This window comes from Protopterus annectens, chromosome 1.part1, assembly GCF_019279795.1.
Source record: "Protopterus annectens isolate FY-2018-M chromosome 1.part1, PAN1.0, whole genome shotgun sequence".
NCBI lineage: Eukaryota > Metazoa > Chordata > Ceratodontiformes > Protopteridae > Protopterus > Protopterus annectens.
The window spans coordinates 1,012,154,107-1,012,172,865 of NC_056726.1; the positions used below are offsets into that span (position 1 = coordinate 1,012,154,107).

At 40.2% G+C, this 18,759-nt stretch overlaps 1 protein-coding gene across 4 annotated transcripts in view; it reads right to left on the reverse strand.

Annotated features, from left to right (window-relative positions):
- LOC122808725 (toll-like receptor 13) overlaps positions 1-18,759 on the reverse strand; it is a 397,497-nt gene that overhangs the window by 105,206 nt on the left and 273,532 nt on the right. For 3 of the 4 annotated variants that reach the window (XM_044079734.1, XM_044079718.1, XM_044079726.1), the window contains one exon: positions 7,095-9,898. The exons of the other annotated variant lie outside the window; for it this stretch is intronic. In XM_044079734.1, the coding sequence (XP_043935669.1) occupies positions 7,095-9,790 (2,696 nt within the window). In that variant the 5' untranslated portion in view covers positions 9,791-9,898. The remainder of the gene's footprint in view (positions 1-7,094; positions 9,899-18,759) is intronic. 4 annotated transcript variants of the gene reach the window in all.

Sequence of the window (18,759 nt, forward strand, 5' to 3'; positions counted from 1 at the left end):
AATGAATCAAACACATAAACACACAAAGACATACTTGGAGGCTCTGAGCAAAAATTTACCTAAACAGCAGAGGCCTCCAAAGCAGACACCCAAACAACTGCTACCTCATGACACACCACAGGCAACACATAAACCACAAAATCAGTGTGCAAAGCAGTCACAGCCCTTAAGGCCAAATACAACACCAAACATACTTGTCATAGGTGACTCCATAGTCAGACACACTGACGTCCCACTCACCAGGCTGAACAAGGAGAGGGTCACAGTAAGCTGCCTATCGGGTGCTAGAATCCGCCACATAACACAAGCACTCGGGTCACTCCACAGCAAGTACAAATATGACACAGTCATTGTCCATGCTGGTGTGAGTGACCTGAGACGTACCTCCCTGGACTACATGAAAAGAGACATAGAGGAGCTCTCTGATTATGTAGCCCAGGCAGGTATGACCCTGACCTTGAGCAGTATCCTTCCTTCACCAAGAATGATGCCACAATATAGAGACAAGATGATCAGCTTTAACAATTGGCTTAATTTCTGGTGTCATTCAAAGGGGATCCAGTGTCTGTCTGCCTGGGATGACATGCTTGACAAGCCACGCTGCCAAGGGACGGCTTGCACCTGTCACCCCTGGGATTCTGGATATTGGCTAAGGCTCTTGCCACCCCCATAGTGCCTTTTTTAGGCAAATCTCAAATTCTAAACCTACCACCCTAGAAAACAAAAATGGGAAGAAACTAAGGGTAATGCTGCTCAATGCCAGAAGTCTAAATCTCAAAATGCACGCACTCGAGGCCCTTCTCAGTATGGAGAACATCGATGTCTGTGCTGTGACTGAAACCTGGTTCAAGGCTCCTGAGAGCACCCCGGCACTATCAAGTGTTACCTCATATCATGCGTTCCGGCCCCAAAACCCAGACCACACCACAAAAGGAGGGGGTGTATCCATATTCATCAAGGATACCCACACCTCCAGGTTGGTGGCAATGCACGAAGCATCGGAAACCATCCAGGTGCAATTAACCATAGGCAAAACTGCTCTACAATTTGTAGCATGCTACAGGCCACCCTCTCAAACCCAGGAACCCCATACAGCCTTCCTGAAGACACTGGAGGGTATAAATGTATCTCCAAACAACATTATATTGGGTGACTTCAACTACTCGAATACAGACTGGGAACATTACTCAAGCCCCAACTTTCTAGCCCAAAGGTTCCTGGAGTTCATAAATTCAAATGCCATGGAACAACTAGTCACCATTCCCACAAGAGGAGAAAATATACTAGATCTCATCATCACAAACATGGGGACAAAATGCTCCACACCGGAAGTATATCCCTCATTGGTGAGATCAGATCATAAACTAATCTCACTGGAAATCCACATCCCGCGCCCACCCCAAACAAAAAAGACCACAGTGAAGAACTTCTCTAAAGCAAACTTCACACTACTCAAGACTGGTGTGGTATCCTTCAAGGCCCCTGAGCCAGTGGAAACCACAACCCAAGCTGCGGAAGCCCTTACAAATGCCTTCTACGAACACCTCCAGGACTGCATGGATCAGGCAATCCCTAATAAAACCAAGACTCTTTCCACCAAGGGCAAACGTCCAGTCTGGTGGACCCCAGCCATTAACAAATTTTACAATAAGAGGAGAAAGCTATTACACGATAGAGCAAAATCCATAAAAGGGAATACACCCTTGATCATTATTAGTAAAAAAATACGAGCACTCATAAAATCATCCAAGGCCAACTTTGAGAGAAAAACTGCCATAGATTCAAAAGACAATCATAAGGCCTTCTTCAGCTATGTTAGAAACCTGGGTGGAAACTCCCAGATATGTTCAGAATTAGTCCAAAATGATACAAAAATCACTGAACCCACAGACATTGCCAACATACTGGCAGACAGGTTCAGTGCAAACCTCACCCCCCTCTCCCCCCCAAAAGGAGAGATAACTATCCCAGTGGAGCGTAGCCTCCCAGACATCTCAAATGCGCAGGTGAAAGCTGCTCTCTCTAAAGCTAAAAACACAGCATCAATGGGACCAGATGGTGTCCCCGGCTGTGTGCTACACGAACTCAATGAGGAACTAAACCCACATATAAGGCAGCTGTTTAATCTTAGCCTTACCACAGGATACGTGCCCAAGGAGTGGCGTACGGCAACTGTGGTCCCACTCCATAAAGGCGGTGCCTCTACGGACCCTGGTAATTACCACCCCATAAGCTTAACAAGCCTGGTCTGTAAAGCTATGGAGAGGATCATAATGGAACTCATAAACAAAGACATAGGGGACTTGCAGACATTGGACCCGACCCAGTTTGGCTTTGTCAAGGGCAGATCATGCCTTTTGAACTTGGTCGACTTCTTCGAAACAGTCACCAAGGCCATTGATGAGGGAAAGGCAGTCCATACAGCCTACCTTGACCTTGCAAAGGCTTTCGACACAATACCCCACTCGGGCATTATAGAGAAACTTACCAGCTTAAATGTAAACCCATATGTCACAAGATGGGTTGCAAACTGGCTAAAGGACAGAACCCACAGGGTTAGAGTTGCTGGCGCCATGTCAGACTCCAAGCCAGTCACAAGTGGTGTCCCACAGGGCTCAGTCCTTGGCCCCCTATTGTTCGGTATCTACTTCTCAGAAGTACAGGCAAACATAGGAGGACTATGGCTGACAAAGTTTGCAGATGACTGCAAACTGGGCGCCATAGTGGAAAGTACATCGGACACAGATATCCTTCAGAGGGGTCTCACGGAAACTGATAGCTGGTGCCAGAGCCATGGCCTGAAGTTAAATGCCATAAAATGTATAGTCATACCCCTCGGGAAAAACAAGGTAACCCCAAGCTACCATATAGGTGGCAATCCACTAAGCACAGAAGAGGTTATCAGGGACCTGGGGACCCAGGTTGACAGTGGCCTTTCTTTTGACACTCACGTTGCTAAAGTGGTTAGAAATACCTTCTACATTGCCCACCTGATCATGAAGGGATTCACATCCAGATCAAGTGAGGTCATTGTTCCCCTGTACTCTTCACTTATCAGACCAATGATCGAGTACAATGCCCCATTCGGGATGTATCTCACCCGACACCTGCAGCAGTTGGAGAGACCCCAAAAGTTCCTCACCAAAAGGATACAGGGACTCCAAAATCTGTCATATGCTGCCAGACTGAAGAAACTCCAGCTCTATTCAGTTGCATACCGTCTGCTCAGAGGTGACCTGTGCCTGACATACAAGGCCATGTCCAACCCGGAATTAATGGACATGCTCCACCTCAAAAAATCCAAATCCACCAGAACCACTAGAGCAAGTGACTTAAACCTTAGCACGGATATAAATAGGACGTGCTGGAGGGATAGATTTATCACCCAGAGACTCCCTATGCTGTGGAATAAAATCCCGGTCCATGTGAGGCAGAGCACCTCGCTGGCTCTGTTCAAGAGAAATCTTGACCGGTGGATGGGAGATCGTAGGTTTACCCCGAGAATCATCTCTGTGTCACTGCTGGACAGAGGCACAACAAACTAATGGGCACAGTATTTTTTAACATAAGGGGTGGCGTAAGCCACAAAACTTTGGGCTAGGCTTATAAATGCCTTAGGGCAGATAGCCTAGTATAAACCTATGAACCTATGAACCTATAAGGGTTGACTTGAACCCTGTACCATGGGAACCACAGCTCACAACCTTATGTCTCTGTGGCAACTGCGAGATAATGTCTGAAAAGATCCATATTTGCATCAGCCCTTGTATGCAGTTAGACAAAAGAAAGGCAATAAACAAATTACGCATTGTTTTTACTGGTTACATGTATAATGTTACATTTCTTGCTTGTATGTTTGAATGCATGTGTTACTGTATTCCTTACTTTGTGGTAACTGTGTATTCTTTGACCAATGTGCTTTTTTAATTTATTTTTTTATTTTTATTTATTTAACATTTGTTAACTGGGAAAGTCCAACACGGAACAAAGCTAATTTTCAGCAGAGGCCTGGGAAGAAATGCTCCAGACGCATGTCTTTGTAACCATTTTATCGAGTCATTTTATCAAGTTTTACTTCTCCCACCGTCCCTCAGAAAAGAATACTGCCTCAGTGGAAGCTTCCTGATCATCATAATCTATTATGATCTACCTATCTACAAGAACTAGAATCACTCAGTATTAAATTCATTACAATTTTCCTAGGTGTTATAAACTATCCAACTACAGTCTGGGAAACCTACACCACCACTAGTGTACAAACACAGAGACTCCTGGACTTTGTTAATACAAATGCCCTGGAACAATTAATCAGCGTCTCCACAAGGGGGAATAACTTATTTGCTCTTGTCTTTACTAATATGGAAGCATATTGCACCATCCTTGGTACATATTCATCACTTGTTAGGGCTTATCATAAAGCAGGCTCCATCGAAATAAAACTGAAACCTGAAATCTCTTCCACCCAAAATACTTTTAGAAATTTCTTTAAGAAAAACTTCCCAAGTGATACACTGACAAGCTTCACATCCCCACCAAACCCATTTAACTCCACTGAATACACATAAAAGTACACCACCAAACTATACCAGGTTGTAAACAGCTGAATATATGCAGCCGTACCCCATCAGAACAAATGGAAGGCAAATCCCAGAGAAAATCTCACATGGTGGAACCATAATATCAATAAGCTTTATAATAAAAGGAAAAGAAGTTTTATCCAAAGTAAGAAGAGCAATTCCAGAATGTTCCAGACGTTGTCACTGAAATAAACAACTCAGGAGTTTAATAAAATCCACCAAAGCCAAATTTGAGGCTAAAATATTGTAGATACCCATGCCAAAGACAATCACAAGACATTTTTTAGTTATGTATATAATCTCAAAAGCTCAATGCAGCAAATAATGTTACCTACACTGAAGCTAAAAAAATAGCTAACCTGCTGCCTGATAAATTTAGCTCTAACTTTATCCCTCTCTTCCCTCCATCTGTCCCTCAAGATTGACCTGAAACTGGCTCACCTCCAGCCATCACACATGACCAAGTCCTAAAAGTGATATCAAACGCTACAAATACTGTATTGATGGGTCATGGCAATATCCCTGCATGCATCTTAAATAGCACAAAGCATGATTTAGCCACATCCCTAACAACACTGTTCAATTTCAGCTTCCATGTAGGTTTTATACTATAGGAATGGAGACCAACTACAGTCATTCCCCAGTAATAAGGAAGGACCTTCCACAGACCTAGGCAACTACAGATCCATACATCTGACGAGCCTTATATGTAATGCCAGGAAAAGATTTATGAAATTAATCAGTTATGACAAAATGAACCGCCAAACACTGGACCCATCTCAGTTTGAATTCATTAAGGGCAAGTCATGCTTACACAACCTGGTGAATGTTTTTGAAAAGGTCACCAAAACAAAGGATGAAGGCACAACAGTACACACCGCATACCATGACCTGGCCAAAGCATTTGACACGATTCTCTACTTAGGCATAGCAGAAAAGTTAAATAAACTGGGAATAAGCTCCTATGTCACCCACTGGATTTCCAGCTGGCTCACAGATAGGATTCAGGTAACCAAAATAGGGGAAGATGTCTCTACAAAGGGGCACGTCACCAGTGGAGTCCCCAGGGTCCTGTGCTATGACCTCTCCTATTTGGCATCCACTTTTCTGAAGTAAAAGCCAATACCAAAGGTTTCTGACTGACTAAGTTTGCAGATGACTGCAAGCTAGGAGCAGTCATTGAATCCCCAAATGACTTAGCCATCCTGCAAGAAGGTTTGTCTCAAATAAATAACAGGTGTCAAAATAATAGGTATAAAACTTTCTTACACTGTGAAGGACACCAGTGAGGAAGAGAAAAGGCAAACACTACTAAAAACTTTTGATGTCCACCACGGCAGTAAAACTTAATAGTAAAATCAAAACTTTAATGAAAAGACTATAACATATATTCTTTTCATTAAAGTTTTTATTTTACTATTATGTTTTACTGCCGTGGTGGACATCAGGAGTTTTTAGTGGTGTCAAAATAATGGTCTGAAACCAAATGTAAAAAAAATGTATTACTGAATCTTTTGGGGAGTCATCTACCTCAGGGAACTACCACATTGACAATACACATCTAAGAGTTAATCCAGTTGTCCAGGATTTAGGAACTTATGTGGACAGTGACCTAACTTTTGACCAACATGTGCCTATTGTTATTAGAAAGTTCTTCTATATTGCCCAGCTTATAAATGAAGGGATTGTGTCTAGATCTAGGGAAGTCATTGTCTCCCTTTACTCAGCAATAATTAAGCCAATCATTGAATATAATGCCTCATTTCTCATGTGTCTGTCCAGATGCATGCAACAACTGGAATGCCCACAGGAATACCTTACTAAAAGGATACAAGGCCTAAACAACATGTCCTACATGGTCCATGTTGGTCCATATCCTACATGGATTTACTGCACAAGAGCAAGTCAAACTGCACCAGAAATAGTTAGCCTACGGATGTAAACCTCATCTGCAACATCATCAAAACAGTTTGGTGGGACAGGTATCTATCACCGAGGATACCACTACTGTGGAACAGACTCCCCCTCCATATAAAACAAAGTGTATTCCTGTGCATTTTCAAGCACAACTTAGATCTATGGATGGGAAACAGAAAATGTACACCAGGACTGTCTGTTGTATTAAAAATTGGCAGATACAGCTCCTAAATGCTTTAACCCATTCATGATCCCCCACGTTATCTATGGTATGACCCCAGTTATTCTCACAGGGGTAATACATAATTACTGACCATGGGATTGGTAAGGCCAGTCTATGACCAGATGGACAGGTTATTTTGAGCACAACAAGGGAAATTGGCTAGGCTTAAAATGGCCCATAAGGGCAGCTGGCCTAGTATTTACATATGAACCTATAATGCAGTTAATCAATGGTTCAGTTAGTAAATTAGTCAGTGAATGAATACATAAATCAATCCATCGAGACACAAGTTCAGAAGTTCATAACCTTTCACCCTGCATGTCATGTCATGTCATGTGTAAGTTAACTGTTTATGATGCAGTAATGATATGTCTCACCTGTAGCTAGGAATATTCTGTAGAAACACAAGAATGAGGACATCTTCTTGGTCAAAAAGCACTCGGCAGCAAGCCAGCTGCATTTCTACAGTACACCAGTCGCATTCTAGGTAGCTATTAGTAATCACACATATAGTTTTCCTGCTGTTTTTTACTGCATTTTCAATATTGTCAATAAGGTATGTCCCTGGAATGAAGTCCCTTGGCTTGAAACAGAGCTTGTACTTTTGAATGCCTTCTTCTTCTAGATTAGGCAAAAGTTTATGCATCACCCAGTATTCATCTTGCGATGAGTATGACACATAAGCATCATATTTCCAGCTTTTATCTGCCTTCTGGATCTTTCCAAGGATCCAAGCCCTGAGCATGTAAAACATAAACCTCAACGTCCATGACAGTTGTCCATACACAAGTGAGGAAACTATGGTCATTAATGTAATTGGAAATGCAATCAAAAAAGCAATCATTCCTATATCTATTTTGCAGAAAGATAAATCCAAATCCTTGAAGAGAATTTCTGTTTCTGACTCTCTACTGCATGTATAGTTTTCAATGTAGGGCACAAAAACCTGTTCACTGTGGAGAGACATATTCTGGAACCATTCATTCTGACAAGAGCATGAAACTGGATTTAGGTAAAGGTCCAAATATCTCAAGGCACTAACATTGGAGAGTAGCTCTTTGCTGATGTTTCCAAGCAGGTTATTTTTTAAAGAGATACTACGCAATGACTGGAGTCCTGAAAATATATTGGATGGAAGGTCTTCAATGTTGTTTTTATCCAGTATGAGATAATGGAGCTTGTTTAGGCATCTGAAGAATTCTGGCTTTAATGTTAGTGTTAACTTTGAGCTGACTATACTAGACATGTCAAGAACTTCTAAATTAGTAAGGGGTTCCAATGAAATATGTTGAAAAAATGTATCAGAGTTTTTTTGCAAGTTCAGTACCTTGAGGTTATGCAGACCCCACAGAAGCTGAGAGGGAGGAGACCCATGTGTTTTTGGGATCTGCTGACTGAGATCCAGCTGTGTTAAATTACAGAGATGAATGAAAGGTTGAGAGGACTGATGCTTATAATCAAATGCAAATGAATTTTGACTGAGGTCTAGAGTAACCAGGGATTTTAGTGGTTTAAATGTTTTATTTGATATTTTGTAAAGGTTGTTATCGGCAAGAGAAAGATATTTTAGTCTAATTAGACCATCAAAACCTTGCAGATTTATTGACAGAATTTTGTTTCCAGACAAAAGTAATGTTTCAAGCTTTCTTAGCTTATAAAATGATTGATGTTTTACGACTGTTAAACTGTTATAGCTGATATCTAGATATGTCAGTGTTTGGGGGAATTTAAATGAGTTTTTCCCAACAGCTGCAATCTGGCAATCTCTCAGAATAAGAGTTGTTAGGTTTCTAACTGCATAGAAGGCAAGTCCATTAATGTATGTAAGGTGATTTTTGGAAAGATCCAAGTATGCAAGATTTGTCAGGGGAGTAAAAAGATCATCATCTAACAGTTTTATATTGTTGCTGGCAAGTTTCAAAGTATGCAGTTTACCAGTTGTCGGCCAAGCAGTTTTACTCACTTCTTTAAGCTTGCACTTTTCTAGTGAAAGTTCTTCCAAATTTATGAAGTTTGAGAGTTCTTTATTGGTCATTGTGGGTATATGAGTCATATAGAGGTTTATACTGCTCAAATTGGAGCACTCTGCAATTTGATTTAGTGCTGCTGTGTTAACTTTTGCATGGAATGCCACCAGATGTCTCAGTTTTGGAAGAGTTCTAAAAAGACGGCAAGCTTCGTTAACCGTTTTGCCAAAGGATGGCTCCATAACAGACCAGTGAAGGGTGCTCAGATTTCCTAGCTGGCTTTCATAAAGCTGAGAAATGTTTAATGGGTTAAAGTCAAATACAATGGTGGTCAGACTTGGCATATTCTGGAATGACCTGATTTGGATTTCCTTCATGTTATTCTTGCTGATGTTAAGGTACTGCAATTCAGGCAAAAGGTAGGAGGTGAAGTCAAATATCGTCAGATTATTGCTGAACAGGTTTAAGCTTTTAAGGAAATTCAGGGTTACCTGGTCACCTTCTTTCACCAGAGTTGATATGTTATTCAAACTGAAGTCAACATGAGTGCAGTTCAATAAATCTACAATTGCTTGTGACACATTCCAAAAATCAGAAATCTTGTTCGAAGACAGATACAGCTTCTTTAAATTTATTAGGTTAAAAAATGCCTTCTGATGTATGCTCATAATTTTATTCTTGCAAATACTGAGATACTGAAGGTTGGGAAGACCCTCAAAGTCTGATGCACCTAAAGATGTGATCTGGTTACCATTTAGATTTAAAATAAAAAGAGAAGTCAGATTTCTAAAAGCTCCCTCCATTAGAGAGTGTATCTGGTTATTGTCTAATCTGAGCTCCAAAAGAGAAGGCAAGCGCTGGAAAGACCCAGGCTGTAGCACTGCAATTAAATTTTGGGAGAGATTTAACCATTTTGTGTCTGATTTCAAAGGTTCAACTGCTTTAGATGCACTGCTAATGGATTTTCCAACACAGTCAACTCGTCGAGAGTCTTTATAAAATACAGAACATTGGGGAAAACTGTAAGAGCTAACATTATGATGGCAGAGGAGAGCGGAAAACACTAATGTCGCTAGAAGGCTCCAGATGTTAGCACATCTTTTCATTTTGAATCCAGTATTGGGTGAAGACGCAGAAACCCACGCTATGCCAAGAGATGGTTTGCTATTCCATCCTTTTTTCTTGCAGAAGGGATGTGATTTGATGAAAGTAACCTGGGAAGAAAACAGCGGTGTTAATGAAACCTAAAACATTGCTATTTGATAACACAAACACAGACTTAAAGACAAGACACATATTGTATGCAGTGATGCAGGCACATACACACGCACACATACGCACACTCATCTGACTGTAAGTAGGCTTCAGTACATAACATTGTTTAAAGCACAGAAATAATTTGCAAATAAGTCTACAGCCTTTAGCTTTCCTAGAAGGGAGTTGCCCCACAAAGAAAACCATTCATTTCCACTTGTACAGATTGCTAGTTAATAGGCACGCAGCCCTGGTGATCATTGAGAAGTCTGGCCCAATTCAGACAACTTCATTAGGTGTCCATTAGTAGTTAACAGCCATGCAGCCCTGGAGATCATTGAGGAGCCTAGCTCAATTTCCCAGCTGCCCCAGAACAGTGTCTGGTTAAGTGCTTTGCTCAGGGTCACACAAAAGACAAATTAAGGTTTAGGGTATCAAGCTCTTCTCTTTTGCTGACATCTCAATAACCTTAATCCTCAGTACTAACTGCAAATAAATCTGGACAAAACCAAAAATAATGGGAAGACGAACAAAATCAGAGATAATTTTAAATATTACCAGCTGCGGTAGTGCAGCGGTAGCATTGTTGCCTCACAGTAAGAGGTTCTCCCGTTCGATTCTTGGTTGGAGTGTGGGGAGTGCCTTCTGTGTGGAGTCTACATGTCCTCCCCATGGTTGGGTGGCGTTCAAAAGACATGCGTAAATGGGTGTGCCTTCGTTGAAGTTTGGACGTCAAGCTGGCACCTCGACATTCATGAAAATCTAATGCAATCATTAGCGGACCAGAATTCCGCTGTGGCGACCCCTAACTGGGAAAAGCCGAAAGACAAACAAAACTCTAACTCACTTAAAAATTAATAGAACAACAGGTTTTACATCAACATGCATTCTCTGAACAATATGAAATATGAGAGTCTAATCTTTGTTGTTATTGACTGACTGTAATCCTCAGTGATTTTCCCAGAAAAATCAAAATCTTTATGAGACACAGGGTACAATTATGAGGCAAAATCAGGGTGTTCTGTGTAGTTCTGGGCAGCTGAGAGGTATGATCAGGAGAAAAAATAATCAAAATGTGCAATGGACCAATATTCTGTACATGTGTCCTTCCTCAGCATTGTAAGTAGTGCTGAGACAAACAAGATATATGATAATGCAGAAACAGAAATGAGCCATTTCACAGAGGTTGCTGCACAGGTGAGTATTACTGGAAAGATAGAGACATTACTTTCAGTGAATTGCATGCATATGATTTAATACATAACCACAAAATGCTGAAATTAGTGTAAGGCCTGAGTAAGTCAGCTTTCAGTACATTTCAAAAGAGACTCTGACAGATACAATCAAGAGTTTCTAATTTTTGCTACAAGTAGTTAACTTGAAAGCATTATGGTGGCAGGATAACAATGCCCTGTGGGTACAGAAGTGTTATGTTGCAAACTCAAATCTTACTTGCATTGTTCAGAATGAGGAACAAGAACTACCATTAGCTGCCCAAATGTAAATAATTTTCACCTGTCGTAAAACTCTGCTGTATTTTTCAAAGCAAAGGATATTGGTGTTTTATGCGTGTTTTTCTGTGTGCTTGTTTGTGTGATGAGTGTAACATCTGACACATATATCAGAAATATGTTTGAAGGCTGACAAGTACACAGGGCAGAAAAAGGGAGGGCAGAAGAAACTAAGACAGAGACTGGGATAGTCGGACCTTTTGACTCAGGAAAACAGCAGGCAGGCAAATCAGAAAACACTTTGTAGCAGAACCATTATATACTATGTAAAATAAAGCAGGACCTGTAAGATATTGTTTAGTGTATTTGTTTATTTATTTTTATAACATCTGTTAACCAGATAAGTGAACTGTTATTAACATTTGATTACTGAGAAAGTCCGACTGGGTAGTTGCCGATTTTCAGTGAAGGCCCAGGGTCAAAGCTCGAAAGTATTACAAAACACATTTCAAGAACAATAATTTTACAATTTTTAAAAATTAATACAAAATCATCTACAATTTAAATAATTATACCAAATTAGATATGTGAAAACATTAGTTAAGAATAAATACAACTTTTATGAGAATGATTTAAATTGTTACCCAATTTATAGAGAAATCAATGGTAAGTTACTATAACACAAACAAGAATGAGTATATTAAGTGAGAGAAAAAACAGGGTTACGGCTTATTTGGAAAGACAGTCAGGAAAGAGAAACTGATCAGAGTAATGATCAGGGTCGAAAGGCAAAAAAGCAAATTTGGTGTGTATAGATAATCCAGAGTTGCAACGCGGCCACCATACATTAAAAGAAAGGACTATATCAGAAATCCATTATCATTTTCTCAGTTGTATGGAAACAAACTAAGGAAGCAAAGTTGGCACACATGTGGTAGTACCTGATAGAGATATTTATCGACATAGCTATCCAACTTTTAAATCATTGATCAAATCCCCTTACTGCTGTAGGTCACTTGTTCTATACTTTTACTAGTCTTTCATTGCACCAGTCTTTTTCACTGCTGTTCTGCATCTGGAATACTGTAATCTTACTGACAAGTTCCTCAGTTCAATTTTGTTAATAGTACAGTTAAGATGCAGATAGTTATAAAAAACAGACACATGATCCAATGATCTCTAGTAAAGTATCAAGTCTTTTATCTTCTTTAGAGAGACAATGATCACTCAGTCTTTTGCAGTGAGTTTTATCTTTTCATATGAAAAACAAAGCAAGTTAGAAGACCATGTGCACGTTGCCAAAAAAAAAAAAAAAAACACCCTCAGGATGTAACCCCACTCCTAGGACAGCAAAACATTTCATATTGGGAAAGAACTTGTAGGTGCCCATCCAATCATTAAGGTTAATCTAGAAGGAGGCAAGGGTGTTACTCTTCTTAACATGTAGGGGACATTTGATCCACAGATGGACTAACTCTAGTGTAATGATTTTTTCCCTTAAAAGTGTTTCATTGATATGTTGGCAGAAAGGTTCAAGTACTTGTTTCAGGTAAGTGTGAAGCCCTTCATCCTGGGTTTGTAAGCATGGAATTTTTGATGGCACAGAGTAGCAGGCATAAATCTCCAGGCAGGAGCCTGCAATAGAATATGGGATACAGGCTTCTAGTCTGCCTTGGTAGCTAAAGGTTTTTAGACCAGTATTGTTTTTATCAGGAACTGTTAGGAGCTTTTTGCTAGGTACATATAACTGGTGTAATTATGGGCAGAATACAGATGGATAATAACATCCTTGGACTTAGATGAGATACCTTTGGAAGTCAACTGTGCTAGATCGAAGGATTTCCTACCTTCTGTTGCAGCATGTTGGTCAAGGCAAGGGACTTGTCAACACAAGTGCCAAGATTCCTGACTACCATATTCATGTGGAATGGGGGTGCTGGCTATACTGTAAGTTGTAGATGAATGGAGTTCCCTAAAGACAAGAATGCTGCACTTTTTTGCATTTAGTCTTAACAGCTTCTATGTACACCATTAGTTCTTGCAGGAGCACTTCTTCATCAGTGAGGGACTGGATGATGACATTCAGCTTGCAGTCATCTGGTAATATGGTTAACTATAGATAAGGGTTTCTACTATAAAGATCCTAGAAATATATGCCAAAAGGAAATGTTCCACTAGTGTGTCTTGTAGAACTCCAGTACTTGCTTTCTTATTTTCAGAAGTAGCACCAGCCATCTTAATTGTGTAGATTCTTTCCTTCACCAAGTTTGTAATCCATTTTGCCACGTTAGGATCTAACATTATTTTTTTTTAGTTTGTATACAATGCCAGTGTACTTACTATGTCAAAGGCCCTGGTCAGATCCAGATAAGCTGCATGGACCAAGCTGGCCGCTTTGAACTGTCTCAGTAACTTTTTCAAAGAAATTGTCCAGGTTAAGTACAAATAATCTGTCTTTAGTAAACCAAACTGTTGTGGGTCCAGTTATTCAATATATTTAATTTTGGTGATTATGAAGTCAAAAGTGATACTTTCCATGACTTAAAATTAGGCTAGTAAGGTTATTGAGCATGTAATTCCCAGAGAAAGTGGTAGGGCCTCCTTTGTGTAGTAGAGCCATGTGTAGTAGAGCCACAACAGCTGTTTCCAAATTTCAGGGACATACCTTGTGGTCAGTCTTAAGTTAAACAAGTGCAGGAGGCTTTTTGCTAGGGCACGTCTAGTGCTTTTAATTATTCATCCGCATAAATAGTCTGGACCCATGGAAGTAGTGATTTTAGTTTTACAGACTACAGCCAGAACATGTTCTGTGGTACTCAAAGGCATGAGTAGGACCTAGGAATTTATGGAATTTTGATGACAGTTTTTGGAGTATGGTTAGGACAAATTATGTCTACAAGAATGTTAGCTATGTCTCAATGGTGAGGGTGGGTGCTGCCATTTTTGGTTAGTTCAGGACAGTGAAAGGTGTTATTTCTTTGTTTCCTAATGCAACTGAAGAATGATTTGCAGTTATCCTTGGTTTACAGTACTAGTTTCAGTTCATGTTCAGATCTTTTTAATGTCTTTGATGTGGGCAGTTTTTTTTTCTTTTATTACAGAGCTTATTAATAGTTATGGAATACCAAGGTTTAAGTAGAATTTGGATACAAAAAGTAGCTCCTGACATATTTATGGGTGATGATGACATTGCACAACACACACACACACACACACACACACACACACACACACACACACACACACACACACACACACACACACACACACACATACACGCACACACACGCACACACACACACACACGCACACACACACACACACACTGGGTTGTAGATACTTTGTTGAGTGACTATATCTCATACGTCTAATTGTGATTAAATTAATAATAAAATATATATCAATGAATGCAAGGCATTGCAGCCCCCCCCCCCCATAATGCCTCTTTGCTACCCAGATTATGTGCCATAGTGCTGCTCTGTCTCTCACAGAATGATTGAGTCGCTGGTAAGTCACTGATGATTAAAGACAGTCAATGATGACAGACATTAGCGTTTCATAATTTTTACTGTTTAGAGAATGCATGCTAATGGACTACCTATTGCACTGGGAAGGCATTAGTGTCTACTATCTCTCTCTCTCTCTCTTTCTCACTTAGGTTAGCTCTGTTGCTTTCTATCTCTGTCTCTATTGTATGTAAAGAAACACACAAGCACAAAGATGCACACAGACAGAGAAACACACACGCACACACACTCACACACACACGCACACACACACACACACACACACACACACATTCACATACATGTTTCTTTTTTTAATTTTACATTTGCTAAATAGCAAACCTGTGTTTAGAAAGTGTAAAAAGTATAATTTGGTTGCTTTTTTTGCTGACTGTCAGACTTGTTTTTAGTAAGTATTCCATGTATATTAACACTGTGCTGGAGAACAAGGTCTTTTGCCAATCCTCTAATAATGTATAACACATGGCCGAAGTGATCTCTAATTTGAAGCGACCTCTAATAATTTGTAACACATGGCTGAAATGACAGTGTCACATATTCTAAGACAGGTTGCTAATTTTTAATTCTTAAATTATATTTATTGTAATAAGCACATGGATTTCTCAATTCTGAATGAAGTTTTGAAGCATGAGTTCATAAGAATCTGTGTCCTGTGCAATTAAAATATCAGGGAATACATTAATTTGATCAAGCTAATATTGCTCGATTGGGTATAACATCGAGTGTAAATGTCGAATTTCTCAATGGCGAACGGTCAGAATGTCGCACTAAACACCGAATTCGACATTTATGACTGCTCTACCACCTAAACAAGTGCTACCATGGGTCAAAAAGGGGGGGATATTATGTGATTCGCAACAATTGCGATCGCATTTTTGAGCTTTTGCCGCACTGCTTTCGACTGTATTCCGGTCGACATTCCACCTGCCCGTCAAATGAATGTATACCAAATATCAGAATGGTTGATTCTATAGCTCAGTGTTTTATACTGCCATCCAGAAGTTTAATCATTTGTCATGCAGTGATTGCTTTCGACCGTATTCCGGTCAACATTCCACCTGCCCGTCAAATGAATGTATACCAAATATCAGAATGGCTGATTCTATAGCACAGTGTTTTATACTGCCATCCAGAAGTTTAATCATTTGTCATGCGTTTCGCCTTATTGCAGTGATAATGTAAAGAACATAGCACTTGCTACTTTGAATCTGCAGTTGTGTGTGCGCTCCTATGTTTCTTTTACTGTCAAGGGTGGAATAGTGCACTAATACTGATGTTTCTTGCTGAAAGGTTGCAGGGTTCAAAGCCTTTACTGCTTTGACAGCTCAGCTTGTAAATGAACTGCTTGGAAGAATCTATGTGAAGAGGATTGAGGGTTCAAGTCCCCTGATGATTGTATGGTTGCTTTTTTACCAGGCTGCATTTTCATCAGTGCCAAGTATGTCCTATCTGAGCCTCTGCTAAAACATCTGACACACAGCCTATTTACTGGGTTTGATCCTGATTCCTGGAAAACAGCCACAGAGATTCCCATACACAAGGGTGCCCCTCTACAGATCCATGTAATTATAGACCCATTAACCTCACCAACTTTAAATACAAAGCCACAGAACTCAGTTATGCAGATCTAGGCAACTTAAGTGATCTAGATTCCAGTCAGTTTGGTTTTGTAAAGGGCAGGTCCTGCTTCTAAACTTAGAAGGCTTCTTTGAAAAGGTTATAGGGACTACAATCAGTAGTTATTCTGTGCACATTGCTTATCTTGACCTAGCCAAGGTTTTTGCACTATACCCCATGTGAGGATTATTGAAAAAGGAGACAAACTTAATGTAAACACATACATTATCAGCTGGATTGTAAATTGGCTATCCAACAGATTCCAAGTTTAAAAATGGTTTATAGGTTAGTAAAGGCTAGCTGCTCTTGTGGGCCATTTTAAGCTTAGCCAATTTTATTTTCAAATGTGAGAATCAAATCCTATACCTTGTGTCTATGAGGCAAACACCTTAACCATTATACTAGCTGCTGGTTCCCCTCTCTGAATGTAAAATTGTAACTTGTGGGGTACCACAGGGATCAGATATGTGCTCTCTCTGAATGTAACATTATAACTAGTGGGATATCACAGGGATCAGTACTGCGCTCTCTCTGAGTATAACACTGTAACTAAAGAGGTGCTACAGGGATCAGTTATTGGTCCTTTGAATGTAATATTGTAACTAGTGGACTGCCACAGGGATCATGGTCCAATGTTTCTTTTATTGTCAAGGGCAGAGTAGTGGACTAATACTGATGTTTCCTTTTGAAAGGTTGCAGGGTTTGAAGCCTTTACTACTTTGATAGTTCAGTTTGTAAATGAACTGCTTGGTAGAATCTAAGTTGGCTCTCTCTCTCTCTGAATGTAACACTGTAACTAGTGTGGTGCCATAGGGATCAGTACTGGGCCCTCTCTGAATGTAACATTGTAATTAGTGAGGTGCCACAGGGATCAGTACTGGGTCTCTCGGAATGTAACATTGTAACTCATGGGGTACCACAGGGATCAGAACTGGGCCCTCACCTGTTTGAAATTTATTTTCCAGACATACTTGACAATATCCCAGAAGTGTGGTTAACTGGGTTTGCTGATGATTGTCAGCAGGGAACTGCAATCCAGTCATCTATTGATACAAAACAGCTAAAGAAAGGGCTGGAATATGTGCATACATATTATGTCAAAATGGTCTCAAACTAAATGAAAAAATGTACAACACAGAAGTGTTTGGCAGAAAAGTTGCTCCTCATGTGCTATAAACAGTACTGTTCTTCAAACAGATGTGACCATAAGAGAACTGGGTACTTATGAGGGCACCTCTCTCTCATTCAATTGTCTTGTTTCCACCACAGTCAAGAAATCCCTCTATCTGTCCCAGTTAATTTCCCAGGGAATATTGTCAAGATCCATATCAGTTATCCTGCCACTGTAATCTTCCTTTATCACAGTGCTCCCTTTGGTACGTACAAATCCAAGCATAACACTCATCTGGAAAGACCCCAAAGATTTATAACCAAGAAAATGCAAACAATGTCTTTCAGCTTTTCCCAGTTAGGGGTTGCCACACAGTAGGTCACCAGTCCATAGATTGAGTGGTAGTGGAGTTTTTACAGTGTCAGGTTGCCAGCCCAGTGCCCAACCTTCACATAAGGCACACACACACCTACCTGCATGTCTTGAAAACTCACTCAACCACAGGGAGGACATGCAGACTCCATAGAGAAGGATCTCCAGCTGAGAAATGAACTGAAGAACCTCTTGCTGTGAGGCGACAACACTAACCACTGCACCACTGCAGCTGACAACCAAGAAAATGAACAGTCTTAAATCCTACAACTATCTTGATAGATTAGCACAGTTGTCTTATAGTCAGTAGCCTACAGGTTGAAGCAAGGTGCCTTACATCTCATTTTTTGAGTCATGAAAGATCAGGTCCTACTCGACCTCCTATTTCTTTGCAAAACATGGCTCTACAAATACCCACACTAAGGTAAAAAAAATACACAAATAAATAAACAAGGCTCACTGGCAGGATAGGTTCCTAACTCAGCATAATCCTAGCCTATGGAATAGGTCACCACTACAGACCAGGCTCTGTACTACTATGGCTTCCATTAAGGCTAGTTATTGATGGGTAGATACAAATTTACACCAGGGTTATCATGTACAGCCTTGCTCAGTTTGGGAGGTAAGTAGTATTATGTGCTTGAAAAGACTGGCAAGGACATTAAAATTTGACTGCTTCAAGGCGTCTGTGGCTTGGCATCTTATGGTCTTCGTGATCACTTGATTAATATGTTACTATGTGT